The sequence below is a fragment of the Thalassophryne amazonica genome, chromosome 19, assembly GCF_902500255.1.
Source record: "Thalassophryne amazonica chromosome 19, fThaAma1.1, whole genome shotgun sequence".
Classification (NCBI taxonomy): Eukaryota; Metazoa; Chordata; class Actinopteri; order Batrachoidiformes; family Batrachoididae; genus Thalassophryne; species Thalassophryne amazonica.
Window position 1 is genome coordinate 43,856,878 of NC_047121.1, and position 15,394 is coordinate 43,872,271.

Below are 15,394 nucleotides of genomic sequence, written 5' to 3' on the forward strand. Positions count from 1 at the left end.
ACAAGGTGAACAACACACCCACACACACAAAATTCCCCTCCCGTTCTCACAATAAAAAACCAGGAACTGCTGCCTCAAGAGCAGCAGCAGGGTTCGTGGCCACACTCTTATACGATATGCAAATCCCACTTTATCAGCATATCTTTCATATGACACCATTGTTAAAATGTTTTTTCATTGATGTGATGAAAAAAAAAGAAAGTCAGAAATCATAGTGCAACATAGTCAATAAATACAATTATTTTTACAGACATCTGGCTTTTTTGTTGAATGTGAAACATTTGATCACAATAACTGATGAGGCAAAACATGCTTTTGGAGTTTTAGTCAGGAAAATGCCAAGTACAATCTGATTTTTAAAAACAAGTCTGTTAACAAAATCCTTAGCCCTCTGGAGTCCAGGGTATAATTGACCGTTTTAACTACTTTTGGTTTTACTTTGAGAATTTACCTTAAAAAGTGCCAGCAGAATAGTGTGGTTACAAGTAGGAGAAGTGGTGAAAGTAGACAAGTTTAAATACTTGGTGTCAACTGTCCAAAGTAATGGAGAGTGAGGTGAAGAAGAGAGTGCAGGCAGGGTGGTGTGGGCGAAGGGTGGCAGGAGTCATCTGTGACTGAAGAATTTCAGCAAGCGTGAAGGGGAAAGTCTACAAGACAGTGGTGAGACCAGCTATGTTGTACGACTTACAGACTGTGGCACTAATAAAAAGACAGGAGGCAGAGCTGAAGATGTTGTGATTCTCTTTGGGAGTGACAAGAATGGACAGGATTAGGAATGAACATATCAGAGGGACAGCTCAGGTCAGACAGTTTAGAGACAAAGTCAGAGATGAGACTGAGATGGTCTGAAGATGTGCAAAGGAGGGACCCAGGGTATATAGAGAGAAGGATGCTAAGGAGATAAACACTGCGAACAGTAACACTTCACAATCAGTGAAGTGTGATGGTCGGCAGTAGGGCTGAATGTTTCTGCCCCCAAAAACATTTTTTCCACCTTCCAGACCCTTTAGTGCTTCATTTTTCATCGGTAAAGGAATTATTCCATTTCTCATGTGTAATGAATTTCTCTGCTTCATAGCGTTACTAAATACTGTTGTTGCTAAATGTATGTGTGTGTACATACAGATAGATAGATAGATAGTAATGAGGGCTTGTTTTCATCTTTGAAAGCTGAGGACCACCCCAGTTCCAATGAAGTTGGGACATTGTGTAAAATGTAAAACAGAATACAATGATTTGCAAATCCTCTTCAACCTATTTTCAATTGAACGCCACAAAGACAAGATATTTAATGTTCAAACTGATAGACTTTATTGTTGTGCAAATATTTGCTCATTTTGAAATGGATGCCTGCAACACATTTCAAAAAAGCTGGGACAGGGGCAACAAAAGACTGGGACAGTTGATGAATGCTCAAAGAACACCTGTTTGGGACATTTCACAGGTGAACAAGTTAATTGGAAACAGGTGAGTGTCATGATTGGGTATAAAAAATAACGTCCCCAAGATGGGCCGAGGATCACCACTTTGTGAACAACTGCGTGAAAAAATAGTCCAACAGGTTAAGAACAATGTTTCTCAATGTTCAATTACAAGGAATTTATGGATTCCATCATCTACAGTCCATAATATAATCAGAAGATTCAGGGAGAACTTTCTACACATAAGCGGCAAGGCCGAAAACCAACATTGAATGCCTGTGACCTTCGATACCTCAGGCGGCACTGCATTAAAAACCGACATCATGGAGTGCGGATACTAGACTGGCCTGCCTGCAGTCCAGACCTGTTGCCCATTGAAAATGTGTGGCGCATTATGAAGCGCAAAATACACCACAGAGACCCCGGACTGTTGAACAACATGAACATCAAGCAAGAATGGGAAAGAATTCCACCTACAAAGCTTCAGCAATTAGTGTCCTCAGTTTCCAAACGCTTATTGAGTATTGTTAGAAGGAAAGGTGATGTAACACGGTGGTAAACATACCACTGTCCCAGCTTTTTTGAAACGTGTTGCAGGCATCCATTTCAAAATGAGCAAATATTTGCACAAAAACAATAAAGTTTATCAGTTTGAACATTAAATATCTTGTCTTTGTGGTGTATTCAATTGAACATAGGTTGAAGAGGATTTGCAAATCGTATTCTGTTTTTATTTACATTTTACGCAACATCCCATCTTCATTGGAATTTGGATTTTAAATCTGAGGGTTATAGCTGCACTGATACTTCCAACAGGATAATAAAATAAGACACAGAGACTGTATTTTGTGAACAGATTGGCAAACCTGTCAGACAAGTCACCTTAATGCAACATTCCTTTACAAAAGGTGACACACCCAATTCCCCTTCTGACCTCTCACAATAGAAAAACCAGCAGTGACTCATGTTGCACTCTAAAGCCTCGGTCCCACCGAGTGAAGAAGGAGCCACGCACCCTCTAAGCCTATATACAAAGTCCTTAATTTTTTTTAAAGTTTAAGGAACAAACACTGAAGTTTCTTCAGGTTTCACAAGTAATCAGTGTACCATAGCCAATAAATATAATTGTTTCTATCAACATCTGGCTTTTCTTTTCTTTTTTTTCTCTTTGGAATATATTGGATCACAACAACCAAGGAGTCCAATCTGAAATGTGATTTTAAAAACACTCATAAAATCCATGATATGCTTTTAAACCCTTTTAATTGATTTAACTACTTAATTGATCAAAACTGGGTTGAGGCAAAATTCCCACAATTTGGCAGAATAGTCCTGCTCAATGTTCTGGCTGTTGTGATGGCCACATACTCACTTAAGAAAAACAGCAATTTACTTGAAAAAGATCACAAAGATAATTTAAATACCTGATTTTGAGGAATGTTTTTGTACGTTCTGTACTGAGTGAATCGTATTAGCTCGTGTTTTAGGTCCCCTTCACACTTGGGATGAATAAGTACAAATCAGGGCAAACCATGACGGAACAGCTCGTATGAGTGAACCGCGAAAACATCGAGCCGATGGGCAGGCGTGAACGAACCTGCTGTGACGGTTTCATGCACACGACGGTGTCATGCTCGAGCATGCACCAAACCGTCACAGCAGGAACACAGTGCGAGGGGCTGGTAAGGTTAGACCTTACTTGTGTGAAGCGCCTTGAGGCAACTTTGTTGTGATTTGGCGCTATATAAATGAAATAAATTGTAATTGAGCAGCTGGAGCATGTGTAACAACATCATGCATCTGATGTGAAAAAACAAATACATGCCACCCATGGGATTCGAACCTGCAATTTACAAAAGCTCTGATTGCCAGCCAGAAACTTTACCACTGCATTAACATCACTGTCCTGTAAAAGGTGTGAAAAGATGCCTGAAATCAACAAGGACATAAAAGTATTTTTTTAAAAAAGAGAAAAAAGCACCATGATAACTGACCAAATGGCGTTTGTTATGGCGTATTTCTGCTGATACGTGACTGAAATCCCTCTGTTCCTCTGGTGATGACCCATGGTCACAGACATACAGTCATGAAATAACATGAATGAGAAGCAGTGTGCTCTGATGTCCACATCTACTGGTCAGGTGTGTCCAGTCGGCTGCGCACGTGTTCTGCCTGACACACGTGTCTTGTGGACGGCACACCAGAGCACAGACACCACGTCATGTGGAACACAGCAGAGTGACGTGATGGTCAGATCGCCCGCTGCATGTTCTAATCTGATGGTCCGTTTCAACCTGGGGGGCTGTCAGTGTCTGCTCCGTGTGCGCGCTCACTTGCTGCAGCTTGTTGCCACCACAGCGATATGTTTTTATTTATGTCCACGTAAATACAGCAATCAGACACATGCACCTCACAGTGGTCAGTTGTCTGTCCATGACTGTCCAAACACAGTAGGTGTTGTCCAGCTGGAATGCCCAGAATGACAGATCACCACAGCTGTTTCTGTCAGAAGCCACGCCTCCTGTGAGTGGAGCGCACACACCCACATGTCAGTGTGTGTTTGCAAAGTCACACTCGTGGGGAACTTATACAGCAGTACGACAGTGATTGTCTGCAGTCTGTTGTCGTGCCAAGAGTGTGACTGGCCACACATTTTTTAAGTGCCATGCGAGCGGTGTTAGGTGTTCATGGGTGTCACCTTGAATTTGGCCGGCACATGTTGAGAGAGGGATCGATGGGTTCGCACAGCGCACACTTTGTCTTTCAGGCGCTTGTGTGCGTATATAGTTTTAGCAACAGGTGTACGAGGCGTTGGCGACAGGGATGACATTATGACATTGAGGTCAATAACCTCAGAATGTGATCCAGTCTGTTTTAGTGGAGTTGATGGTCTAGTGGTTAAGGCGCTGGGCTTGAGACCTCGGTTCAAATCTCAGCCTGACTGGAAAATCACTAAGGGCCCTTGTAAAAGGTCTTTAATCCACTATTGCTCCCGGTGGTAGTGAGCGCCTTGTATGGCAGCACCCTGACATCGGGGTGAATGTGAGGCATTATTTGTAAAGCTCCTTGAGCGTTTGATACAGCTAGAAAAGCGCTATATAAATGCAGTCTATTTACCATTGACAATGATTCAGGTGGGAAAAAGAGAGAAAAAAAGATCAGATCAGGATAGACTCCTTTAATCTGGCTGCTTTGTTCCATTGTGCAGGCTTCAATAATCACATGACAACCCAAAGAAATACAGAATAGAGTTTAGACCAACAAGTCCGTCGAAAAAGTCTGCATGCGCAACGTCTGGGAAATTAAAAGGTACGGAGTACCAGAATGGGATTGAAACAGTCAAAAAGATGGAAAAATGCATATTCACTAATTATTATGTTGAGGCAGTTTAACACAATTAGAAAAGAAAGAGTTGAGTGTGGAAAGAGGTACTGACGTGAGGAAAAACCTTAATTTAATTGAAATTTAATTTCAAAAGATTTGCAAACTGCAGAGGTGACTATTCAGATGGATGAGATGTCTGTTCAGACTCCATGGACAAAAACAACAGCTGGCACTTCTGTTTGAGACAGCATTCTCCTGGCGACTCTGCTGACGCCCTCAATCACATCAGCTAATAATAGGAACTAAATTTAATTGTAATTTACAGTTAATGGTGAATGATAAATATTGTAGGTATTTGTCGGTAGTTTCGGTACTGTGGACAGAGTTAAGATGCAACCAAATGATAAAGAGTCAAACATTTTGCTACCTATTGTCTAATTATGTTAGAGCTCACTCATCTTCAACCGCTTTTCCGGGTTCGGGTCACGGGGGCAACAGCTCCAGCAGGGGACCCCAGACTTCCCTTTCCCGTGCCACATTAACCACCTCTGACTGTGGGATCCCGAGGCGTTCCCAGGCCAGTGTGGAGATATAATCTCTCCACCTAGTCCTGGATCTTCCCTGGGGTCTCCTTCCAGATGGACGTGCCTGGAACACCTCCCTTGGGAGGCACCCAGGAGGCATCCTTACCAGATGCCAGAACCACCTCAGCTGGCTCCTTTCAACGCGAAGGAGCAGCGACTCTACTCCGAGCTCCCCACGGATGACCGAACTTCTCATCCTATCTCTAAGGGAGACACCAGCCACCCTCCTGAAGAAGCCCATTTCGGCCGCTTGTACCCGCAATCTAGTTGTTTCGGTCATGACCCAACACTCATGACCATAGGTGAGAGTAGGAACGAAGATTGACCAGTAGATTGAGAACTTCACCTTTTGGGACAGCCTTTTTGTCACAACAGTATGGTAGAGCGAATGCAATACCTCCCTTGCTGCGCCAATTCTCCGGCCAATCTCACGCTCCATCGTCCCTTCACTTGTGAACAAGACTCCGAGGTACTTGAACTTCTTCACTTGGGGCAAGGCCGTATTCCCTACCCGCAGTAGGCAATCCATCGGTTTCCAGCTGAGAACCATGGCCTCAGATTTAGAGGGGCTGATCCTCATCCCATCCGCTTCACACTCGGCTGTGAACCAATCCAGTGAGTGTTGAAGGTCACCAGCCGATGAAGCCAACAGGACCACATCATCTGCAAAAAGCAGTGATGAGACCATGAGCCCACCAAACCGGAAACCCTCCTCCCCCCGACTATGCCTCAATATCCTGTCCATGAATATCACAAACAGGATTGGTGACAAGGCGCAACCTCCACCGGAAATGAGTCCGACTTACTGCTGAGCACAGCTCTTGCTTTGTGAGTACAGAGGTTGGATGGCCCTGAGAAGGGACCCCCTCATTCCATACTCCCACAGCACCTCCCACAGTATCTCCCAGGGTACCCGATCATACGCCTTCTCCAAGTCCACAAAACACATGTAGACTGGGTGGGTATACTCCTAGGCACCCTCCAGGATGCTTGTGAGAGTAAAGAGCTGGTCGGTTGTTCCACGACCAGGACGGAACCTGCATTGTTCCTCTTCAATCAGAGGTTCGACTTTCGTCCGAATCCTCCTTTCCAGCACCCTGGAGTAGACTTTACCATTGAGGCTGAGTTGTGTGATGCCCCTGTAGTTGGCACACACTCTCTGGTCCCCCTTTTTAAATATGGGGACCACCACCCCAGTTTACGACTCCTTAGGCACATCCCAGACCTCAACGCAATGTTGAAGAGACATCTCATCTAAGACAATCCCTCCACACCCACACCCAGAGCCTACAGCATTTCTGGATGCATCACATCAATGCCCAGGACCTTGCCACTGCGGAGTTGTTTGATTACCTCAGTGACTTCCACCAGGGAAATTGATGAAAATCCTCATCAGGAGGACACACCTTTCAGAACAGACTGGAAGGTTTACAGTCTATGGAGAGACAGAAAGTATTGTCAGACTTAAGGTAACAAAGCAAACATTATATAACCAGTCAAATACAATGTAACACACATGATCAGCCTGATACTTTGTATTTTTGTTTGTCTGAGGGAAAAAGATGCAGGAAGGTCAGCTGGAATCCAGATGTAGATTTATATTCACTCCCTTACGTTGCTGATGCATTTCTTCCTGCTGGGGTGCTCCCCTTCTGCCCCAATCTGCAGTGAAAACGATACTAGTGAAACAAAAATCCAAAGGACAAAGCTGTGTGAGATGCTATGGGGTCATGTTATACAGCATCAATAATAACGCCATAACATATACAAGGAAAAAGTTAACTTTGGTATATATCAGTAAGTTCACCACAAATTACCAGAACTGGCTTCACATCACACGGCAATGGCGATAGCTGGACAATGGATAAAAACTCAAAAAGCCAAAAATTGTCGAGATAAGGTGGACTTTTTCCATCACCGAAAAGCCTGTGAATCAAGTGAACTCAAACAGAACTTAAAACAAAATTCATTGACAATGTCTGCGAAGATGGCTACAAAGGATTGAATGAATAAAACCAAAACTAACGAAAGCAAAGTGAAGCGAACGTCGACCTTGATGCTTTAAACAAAATCAAAATGAAGCATTCACGATGACGTAACCAAAATCAGGTATAAAACCAGCCTTGTCCTCTTGTCCTCAGTACTTGCAGGTGAGACATTTTGTTTGTCTTTACAACAACAAGTTTTGTTTGTCTTCACATTCTGAGTTCTCAGGGCATGTCTGTCCTTTGTTGTACACTTTATCTGTGATAGTACGTGTCCTGATGAGTACCTTTGATGAGTCCATGGCATCAGCCACGGGGAACTGACCATGTCAGACTGAAGCTACTCCCTAAGACACACACACGCAGGCCAACCACAAATGGTGGAAACATGCATAAATAGTTAAAGTAGTTGATAAACTATTCTCAACACTATTGTTTCTGTATGAAAACATTGCTTTTTCACCCCAAAAATGAATGATTAGCAATACAAGTATGTTTCATTCATCTCATCGAAGCTTTAGTTATTGATTCGTTCAGATATCGTTGCATTTGTCAATCAATTGGAGTTGGGAGGCTGAATGAAGTTGGACAAAAGTCAAATGCAACTCTAACATTATGAAAACTAAGCAAACATAAGAAACCGTCAAGAACGAAAGTGAAATGAAATATGGATGAATTGAGTTTGTCGGCTGTATTCGTTCAGATTTTTCAACAGTTTAAAAAGTCTGACAAAGCACCAGCTGCAGGAACAAAGCTGAATGAAGTTTAAACGATGCCTGTAAAAGTCAAAGAAAGTCCAGATTTTTTGTTTCCTTTGGGCTTTGTTGTCCTTCGTTAGTGGCGTGTAACCAGGGCTTTCGAGGGAAGGGGAGTCAGTGACCCTTTCAGTTGATTCTGGGGTCAGCTTGTCACTTCTTCGCATAATGCTCTAACCCAGGCGTGGCCAAGTTCGGTCCTCGAGAGCCACCTTCCTGACAGTCTTAGTTGTCTCCCTGCTCCAACACACCTGAATCCAATGAAAGACTCATTAGCAGACTTTTAATGAGCCGTCACCTTTTAATGAGCCTAAGTAGTGTTCAGAATAATAGTAGTGCTATGTGACTAAAAAGATTAATCCAGGTTTTGAATATATTTGTTATTGTTACATGGGAAACAAGGTAGCAGTAGATTCAGTAGATTGTCACAAGTCCAACAAGACCAAGCATTCATGATATGCACACTCTTAAGGCTATGAAATTGGGCTATTAGTAAAACAAAGTAGAAAAGGGGGTGTTCACAATAATAGTAGTGTGGCATTCAGTCAGTGAGTTCATCAATTTTGTGGAACAAACAGGTGTGAATCAGGTGTCCCCTTTTTAAGGATGAAGCCAGCACCTGTTGAACATGCTTTTCTCTTTGAAAGCCTGAGGAAAATGGGACGTTCAAGACATTGTTCAGAAGAACAGCGTAGTTTGATTAAAAAGTTGATTGGAGAGGGGAAAACTTATATACAGGTGCAAAAAATTATAGGCTGTTCATCTACAATGATCTCCAATGCTTTAAAATGGACAAAAAAAAAAAAAAAAAAAAAAAAAAAATGCGTGGAAGAAAATGGAAAATAACCATCAAAATGTATAGAAGAATAACCAGAATGGCAAAGGCTCAAAGGTTGTAAGTGCTGTGGCAGTTAGAAGACACCTGTGTGAAGCTAATTTATTTGCAAGAATCCTCCGCAAAGTCCCTCTGTTAAATAAAAGACATGTGAAGAAGAGGTTGCAATTTGCCAAAGAACACATCAACTGGCCTAAAGAGAAATGGAGGAATATTTTGTGGACTGATGAGAGTAAAATTGTTCTTTTTGGGTCCAAGGGCCGCAGACAGTTTGTGAGACGACCCCCAAACTCTGAATTCAAGCCACAGTTCACAGTGAAGACAGTGAAGCATGGTGGTGCAAGCATCATGATATGGGCATGTTTCTCCTACTATGGTGTTGGGCCTATATATCGCATACCAGGTATCATGGATCAGTTTGGATATGTCAAAATACTTGAAGAGGTCATGTTGCCTTATGCTGAAGAAGACATGCCCTTGAAATGGGTGTTTCAACAAGACAATGACCCCAAGCACACTAGTTACCGAGCAATATCTTGGTTCCAAACCAACAAAATTAATGCCTCGCAGATGTGAAGAAATCATGAAAAACTGTGGTTATACAACTAAATACTAGTTTAGTGATTCACAGGATTGCTAAAAAAGCATCCATCCATCCATCCATTTTCTTCCGCTTTATCCGGAGTCCTGATCCACACACACCTCCCCCACCTCGTCCGGGGAACCCCAAGGCGTTCCCAAGCCAGCCGAGAGACGTAGTCCCTCCAGCGTGTCCTGGGTCTTCCCCGGGGCCTCATCCCAATGGGACATGCCCGGAACACTTCTCCAGCGAGGCGTCCAGGGGGCATCTGGAAAAGATGCCCGAGCCACCTCAGCTGACTCCTTTCGATGTGGAGGAGCACTGGCTCGACTCTGAGTTCCTCCCGAGTGCTAAAAAAGCAGTTTGAACATAATAGTTTTGAGTTTGTAGCGTCAACAGCAGATGTTACTATTATTGTGAACGCCCCCTTTTCTACTTTTTTTACTAATAGCCCAATTTCATAGCCTTAAGACTGTGCATGTTTGTCAATGTGGTACGTGTGTATCGTATCTGCAGCTATTAGACAGTTGCAGCATGCACATTTGAGATCATCTCTTCCACTTTGGAGTTGAGGCAGGCAATGGGAGGGGTTGGTAAAGGGTTTTCTCTGTGTAGCAAGGGGAGATCCGTGTATCAGGACGGGGCGTCATCGATGGCTTCAGCAGCTTCAAGGTGGTGTCAGGATAGACCTCGTCACCACCCAGCCCCAGTCTGCAAAAATAACTAATAAATGACCTAATACAACCCCTGGCAATAATTATGGAATCACCGGCCTCGGAGGAAGTTCATTCAGTTGTTTAATTTTGTAGAAAAAAAGCAGATCACAGACATGACACAAAACTAAAGTCATTTCAAATGGCAACTTTCTGGCTTTAAAAAACACTATAAGAAATCAAGAAAAAAAGATTGTGGCAGTCAGTAACAGTTACTTTTTTAGACCAAGCAGAGGAAAAAAATATGGACTCACTCAATCCTGAGGAATAAATTATGGAATCACCCTGTAAATTTTCATCCCCAAAACTAACACCTGCATCAAATCACATCTGCTTGTTAGTCTGCATCTAAAAAGGAGTGATCACACCTTGGAGAGCTGTTGCACCAAGTGGACTGACATGAATCATGACTCCAACATGAGAGATGTCAATTGAAACAAAGGAGAGGATTATCAAACTCTTAAAAGAGGGTAAATCATCACGCAATGTTGCAAAAGATGTTGGTTGTTCACAGTCAGCTGTGTCTAAACTCTGGACCAAATACAAACAACATGGGAAGATTGTTAAAGGCAAACATACTGGTAGACCAAGGAAGACATCAAAGCGTCAAGACAAAAAACTTAAAGCAATATGTCTCAAAAATCGAAAATGCACAACAAAACAAATGAGGAACAAATGGGAGGAAACTGGAGTCAACGTCTGTGACCGAACTGTAAGAAACCGCCTAAAGGAAATGGGATTGACATACAGAAAAGCTAAACGAAAGCCATCATTAACACCTAAACAGAAAAAAACAAGGTTACAATGTGCTAAGGAAAAGCAATCAGTGATGAATCTCGAATCTGCATTGGGCAAGGTGATGATGCTGGAACTTTTGTTTGGTGCCGTTCCAATGAGATTTATAAAGATAACTGCCTGAAGAGAACATGTAAATTTCCACAGTCATTGATGGTATGGGGCTGCATGTCAGGTAAAGGCACTGGGGAGATGGCTGTCATTACATCATCAATAAATGCACAAGTTTACGTTGATATTTTGGACACTTTTCTTATCCCATCAATTCAAAGGATGTTTGGGGATGATGAAATCATTTTTCAAGATGATAATGCATCTTGCCATAGAGCAAAAACTGTGAAAGCATTCCTTGCAAAAAGACACATAGGGTCAATGTCATGGCCTGCAAATAGTCCAGATCTTAATCCAATTGAAAATCTTTGGTGGACGTTGAAGAAAATGGTCCATTATAAGGCTCCAACCTGCAAAGCTGATCTGGCCACAGCAATCAGAGAAAGTTGGAGCCAGATTGATGAAGAGTACTGTTTGTCACTCATTAAGTCCATGCCTCAGAGACTGCAAGCTGTTATAAAAGCCAGAGGTGGTGCAACAAAATACTAGTGATGTGTTGGAGCGTTCTTTTGTTTTTCATGATTCCATAATTTTTTCCTCAGAATTGAGTGATTCCATATTTTTTTCCCTCTGCTTTGTCTAAAAAGTAACCGTTACTGACTGCTGACTGATTCATGTCAGTCCACTTGGTGCAACAGCTCTCCAAGGTGTGATCACTCCTTTTTAGATGCAGACTAACGAGCAGATCTGATTTGATGCAGGTGTTAGTTTGGGGGATGAAAATTTACAGGGTGATTCCATAATTTATTCCTCAGAATTGAGTGAGTCCATGTTTTTTTCCCTCTGCTTGGTCTAAAAAAGTAACTGTTACTGACTGCCACAATTTTTTTTTTCCTGATTTCTTATAGTGTTTCTTAAAGCCAGAAAGTTGCCATTTGAAATGACTTTAGTTTTGTGTCATGTCTGTGATCTGCTTTTTTTCTACAAAATTAAACAACTGAATGAACATCCTCCGAGGCCGGTGATTCCATACTTTTTGCCAGAGGTTGTATATATGGTCGGTTTTCCATCGTCGTCGATGATGTTGATGATGTCAGTTCTGCTGCTTTCTCTGGTGGGCCCTTGTGTGGCTGTTCAGGCCGATTCTTGATGCACAGACTCTAAGGCACAAAGGGCATTGGAATAGTTGAGAGTCAGGTCTAGGAGTCCCTGCTTTTCGCCTACTCCTGGCGCTGGCGATACAGTCCGGTCGTGCAGTCTCAAAGTTTGCATGGGCCCTCTCTACAAAGGACCTCCATTCAGTTCTATTTGAAGCATAGACTTCAAGTTCATTTGGAGCCAGGCCACACAGTATCAGGTTGTCCTTTACGGTGTCCTTAAACCGTTTCTTTGGGCGTCCGACTAATCGTGTTCCTTGCAACAAGCTCACCATAAAGAAGCTGGCGTGGAAGCCGTGAGCTGTCCATTCGGAGGACGTGGCCTGTCCAGCGGAGCTGAGCCTTAAGGACCATGGCCTCAATACTGACGAGGCCGGTCCGTTCCAGGACTTCAAGGTTGGTCACTTTGTCTTGCCATTTTACTCCAAGCAGAGTTCGCAACAATTTCATATGGAATCGCTCAAGCTGCTTCAGGTGCCTCTTGTAGAGGGTCCAGGACTCACAACCATACATGAGACTGGATAGGACGACGGCACTGTACACTTTAATTTTGGTGTGCATTTTAATGTTTCGGTTGACTAACACACGGGATCGAAGGCGTCTGAAGGATTGACTGGCCTTGCTGATTCTGGCCGCTATTTCCTTAACTAGGGATCCATCGGCTGAGATTACACTCCCTAGGTATGTAAACTGGTCGACAGCCTTTAGTTTATGGCCATCAATGGTGATTATCAGTGAAGGGGCTGTCGATCCGGGCGCAGGTTGGTGAAGAGCTTCGTTCTTGGAAAGGCTGACAGACCAAACAGGCGTGCAGCCTGGGAGAAGCTCTCAGTTAGGGTTTGTAGGTCTGATTCTGTATGCACCATCAAAGCACAGTCATCCGCAAAGAGGGCTTCTTGGATCAGCTTGGTAGTAGTCTTCGTGCTGGCCACCAGTCTTCGTAAATTGAAGAGGGATCCATCCAACCTGTACCTTAGATACACCCCATTATTGAGATCACAGAGGGCGCGGTTCAGAACACAGGAGAAGAGGTTAAACAGCACTGGCGCAAGGACACAGCCCTGCTTTACCCCGTTGGATATTGCGAATGGGGCTGAGGTACCGCCTCTGGTTAAAACAGAGCCAACCATGCCATCATGAAAGAGGCAGATGATACGGATCATCTTGTTCAGGCAGCTGAGCTTCTCCAGGATTAGCCAAAGGGCTTCTCTGTTGACAGTGTCGAAGGCTTTAGTAAGGTCAATGAAGACCATGTACAGGTCAAGGTGCTGTTTGGTGCATTTCTCCTGTATCTGTCTTATCGAAAAGATCATGTCCATGGTACTTCGGTTAGGCCTAAAACCACATTGCGTTTCAGGAAGTGTCTCTTCAGATATGGTGGTAATTAGACGATTTAAAATGATTCGGGCAAGTATCTTACCGGCGATTGACAGGAGCAACATTCCACAATAGTTCCCACAGTCTGCTTTGCTGCCTTTGTTTTTGAAAAGTGATATAATGATGGCATCACAGAACTCTTCAGGCATAGCTTCTTCCACCCAGATGCTGGTTAACCCTATAAAGCCCACCCTATGAAATAATTGTCAGAACATTCAAATTTTTTGAAACAAGAGTCTTTATTGGACCTTTTAACAAACCCACCAAAAAAACAAAAAACAAAAAAAAAAACAAAAAAGCCTTTTTGCATGAGTTTTTATTTGTGTCATATTTGCTACATTGGGCATTCTACCATAAAAACTACCATAAAAACAATGGGCGTTCTACCATAAAAACATCCATTTTAAATCCAGAGCAAACATAACATTTCAAACCTATAAAATGCTGCATTTTCTTAGGGAAATTACTGTGGATCACTTGTTTTTGGCAGCCATTATGAATGTCTCATCTGAAGGCCCTCTGATGCATAAGATACTGACATCTGGTGGTTTGTCTGTGCACTACAAGTATCTCATTGTATACGATGGGTTTTTTGGGGAGTATATATCACACTGATGAAGCAGACATCTCAGAAAATCCTGTATCAAATATGATACACTTGGCATTATAGGGTTAATACACCATGGAATGCAATCAATGCCTCTGGGCCTGCGGCCTTAAAGAGCTCAGCTGGAATGTTGTCTGCACCAGCAGCTCGTCCAGCACTGGTCTCCTCCACCGCCTTCTTCATTTCCTGAAAGAATGGGGGAAGGTCTAGCTGTGCCAGAATGGGTTTCTGTGGGATTCAGTCAAGAGCAGTGGAGTCGACGGTAGAAGGCCTGTTTAGGAGGTTCGCAAAGTGCTCTCTCCAACGCTCTGTGATACTTTCACTGTCTTTGAGTAGGGTTGTACCATCAGATGTGAGTAATGGCGTGGTAGTTGGCCTGTGAGGACCGTATACTGCTTTTAGTGATCTATACAGCTCTTTGGAGTTGTTTGTGTCAACATAGTGTTGAACCTCATCGGCTTTGTTGTCCCACCAGGCGTCTTGCATTCTGCGTAGCTCCCTTTGAACTTTACTCTGCTTTTAAAGCCATCTTGTTTTGCGACAGAGGAGATATCATTTTGCCACTTGACAAATGCAGCATGCTTCTCCTTCAGGAGCGTCGCGATGGTCTGGTCATTGTCATCAAACCAGTCCTGATGTACGCATTTTTGGGGTCCAAGAATGTGCTCAGCCGCCTCAGTAAACATGACTCTGAGTTGGTTCCATTTATCTGCTGGAGTTCCAGTAAGTGGTCCATGGGCAGATACAGCATTCTCGAGTTCTGACTGGAATTGCTCTTTGACAGCTGGCTGCTTAAGCTTGGAGGTATTGAATTTTGTTCTTAGAGACTTCGTTTTTTTGTGATGCACTGGTGCGATGTGCAGGCAGAATGTGGACCTGATAAGTCGATGGTCCGTCCAACACTCAGCTCCCCTCATGGCTCTTGTGATGTGAACGTCCCTGATGTCTCGCTTTCGAACAATGACATAATCAATAAGGTGCCATTGCTTGGACCGGGGATGCATCCACAAGGTTTTGTACTTGGTCGGGAGCCTAAATAGTGTGTTTGTGATCGTAAGTCTGTTCTCTGCACACATGGTCAGAAGAAGAAGACCACTGCTGTTCATTTTTCCAACGCCCTGGGTTCCGAGTACACCCTCCCAGCTCTCGTGGTCTTGCCCCACTCTTGTGTTAAAGTTTCCAAGGATGATCAGTCCTCTTGGGGTGTGGC

General features: G+C 43.3%; 1 protein-coding gene across 1 annotated transcript in view; it reads right to left on the reverse strand.

The window, feature by feature from the left end:
* Positions 1-12,931: 12,931 nt before the first annotated feature.
* Positions 12,932-15,394, reverse strand: part of LOC117531908 — a 30,154-nt gene continuing 27,691 nt past the window's right edge. Inside the window, 2 exon segments of the mRNA XM_034195097.1 lie at positions 12,932-13,769; positions 14,635-15,392. Of these exon segments, the coding sequence (XP_034050988.1) occupies positions 12,932-13,769; positions 14,635-15,392 (1,596 nt within the window).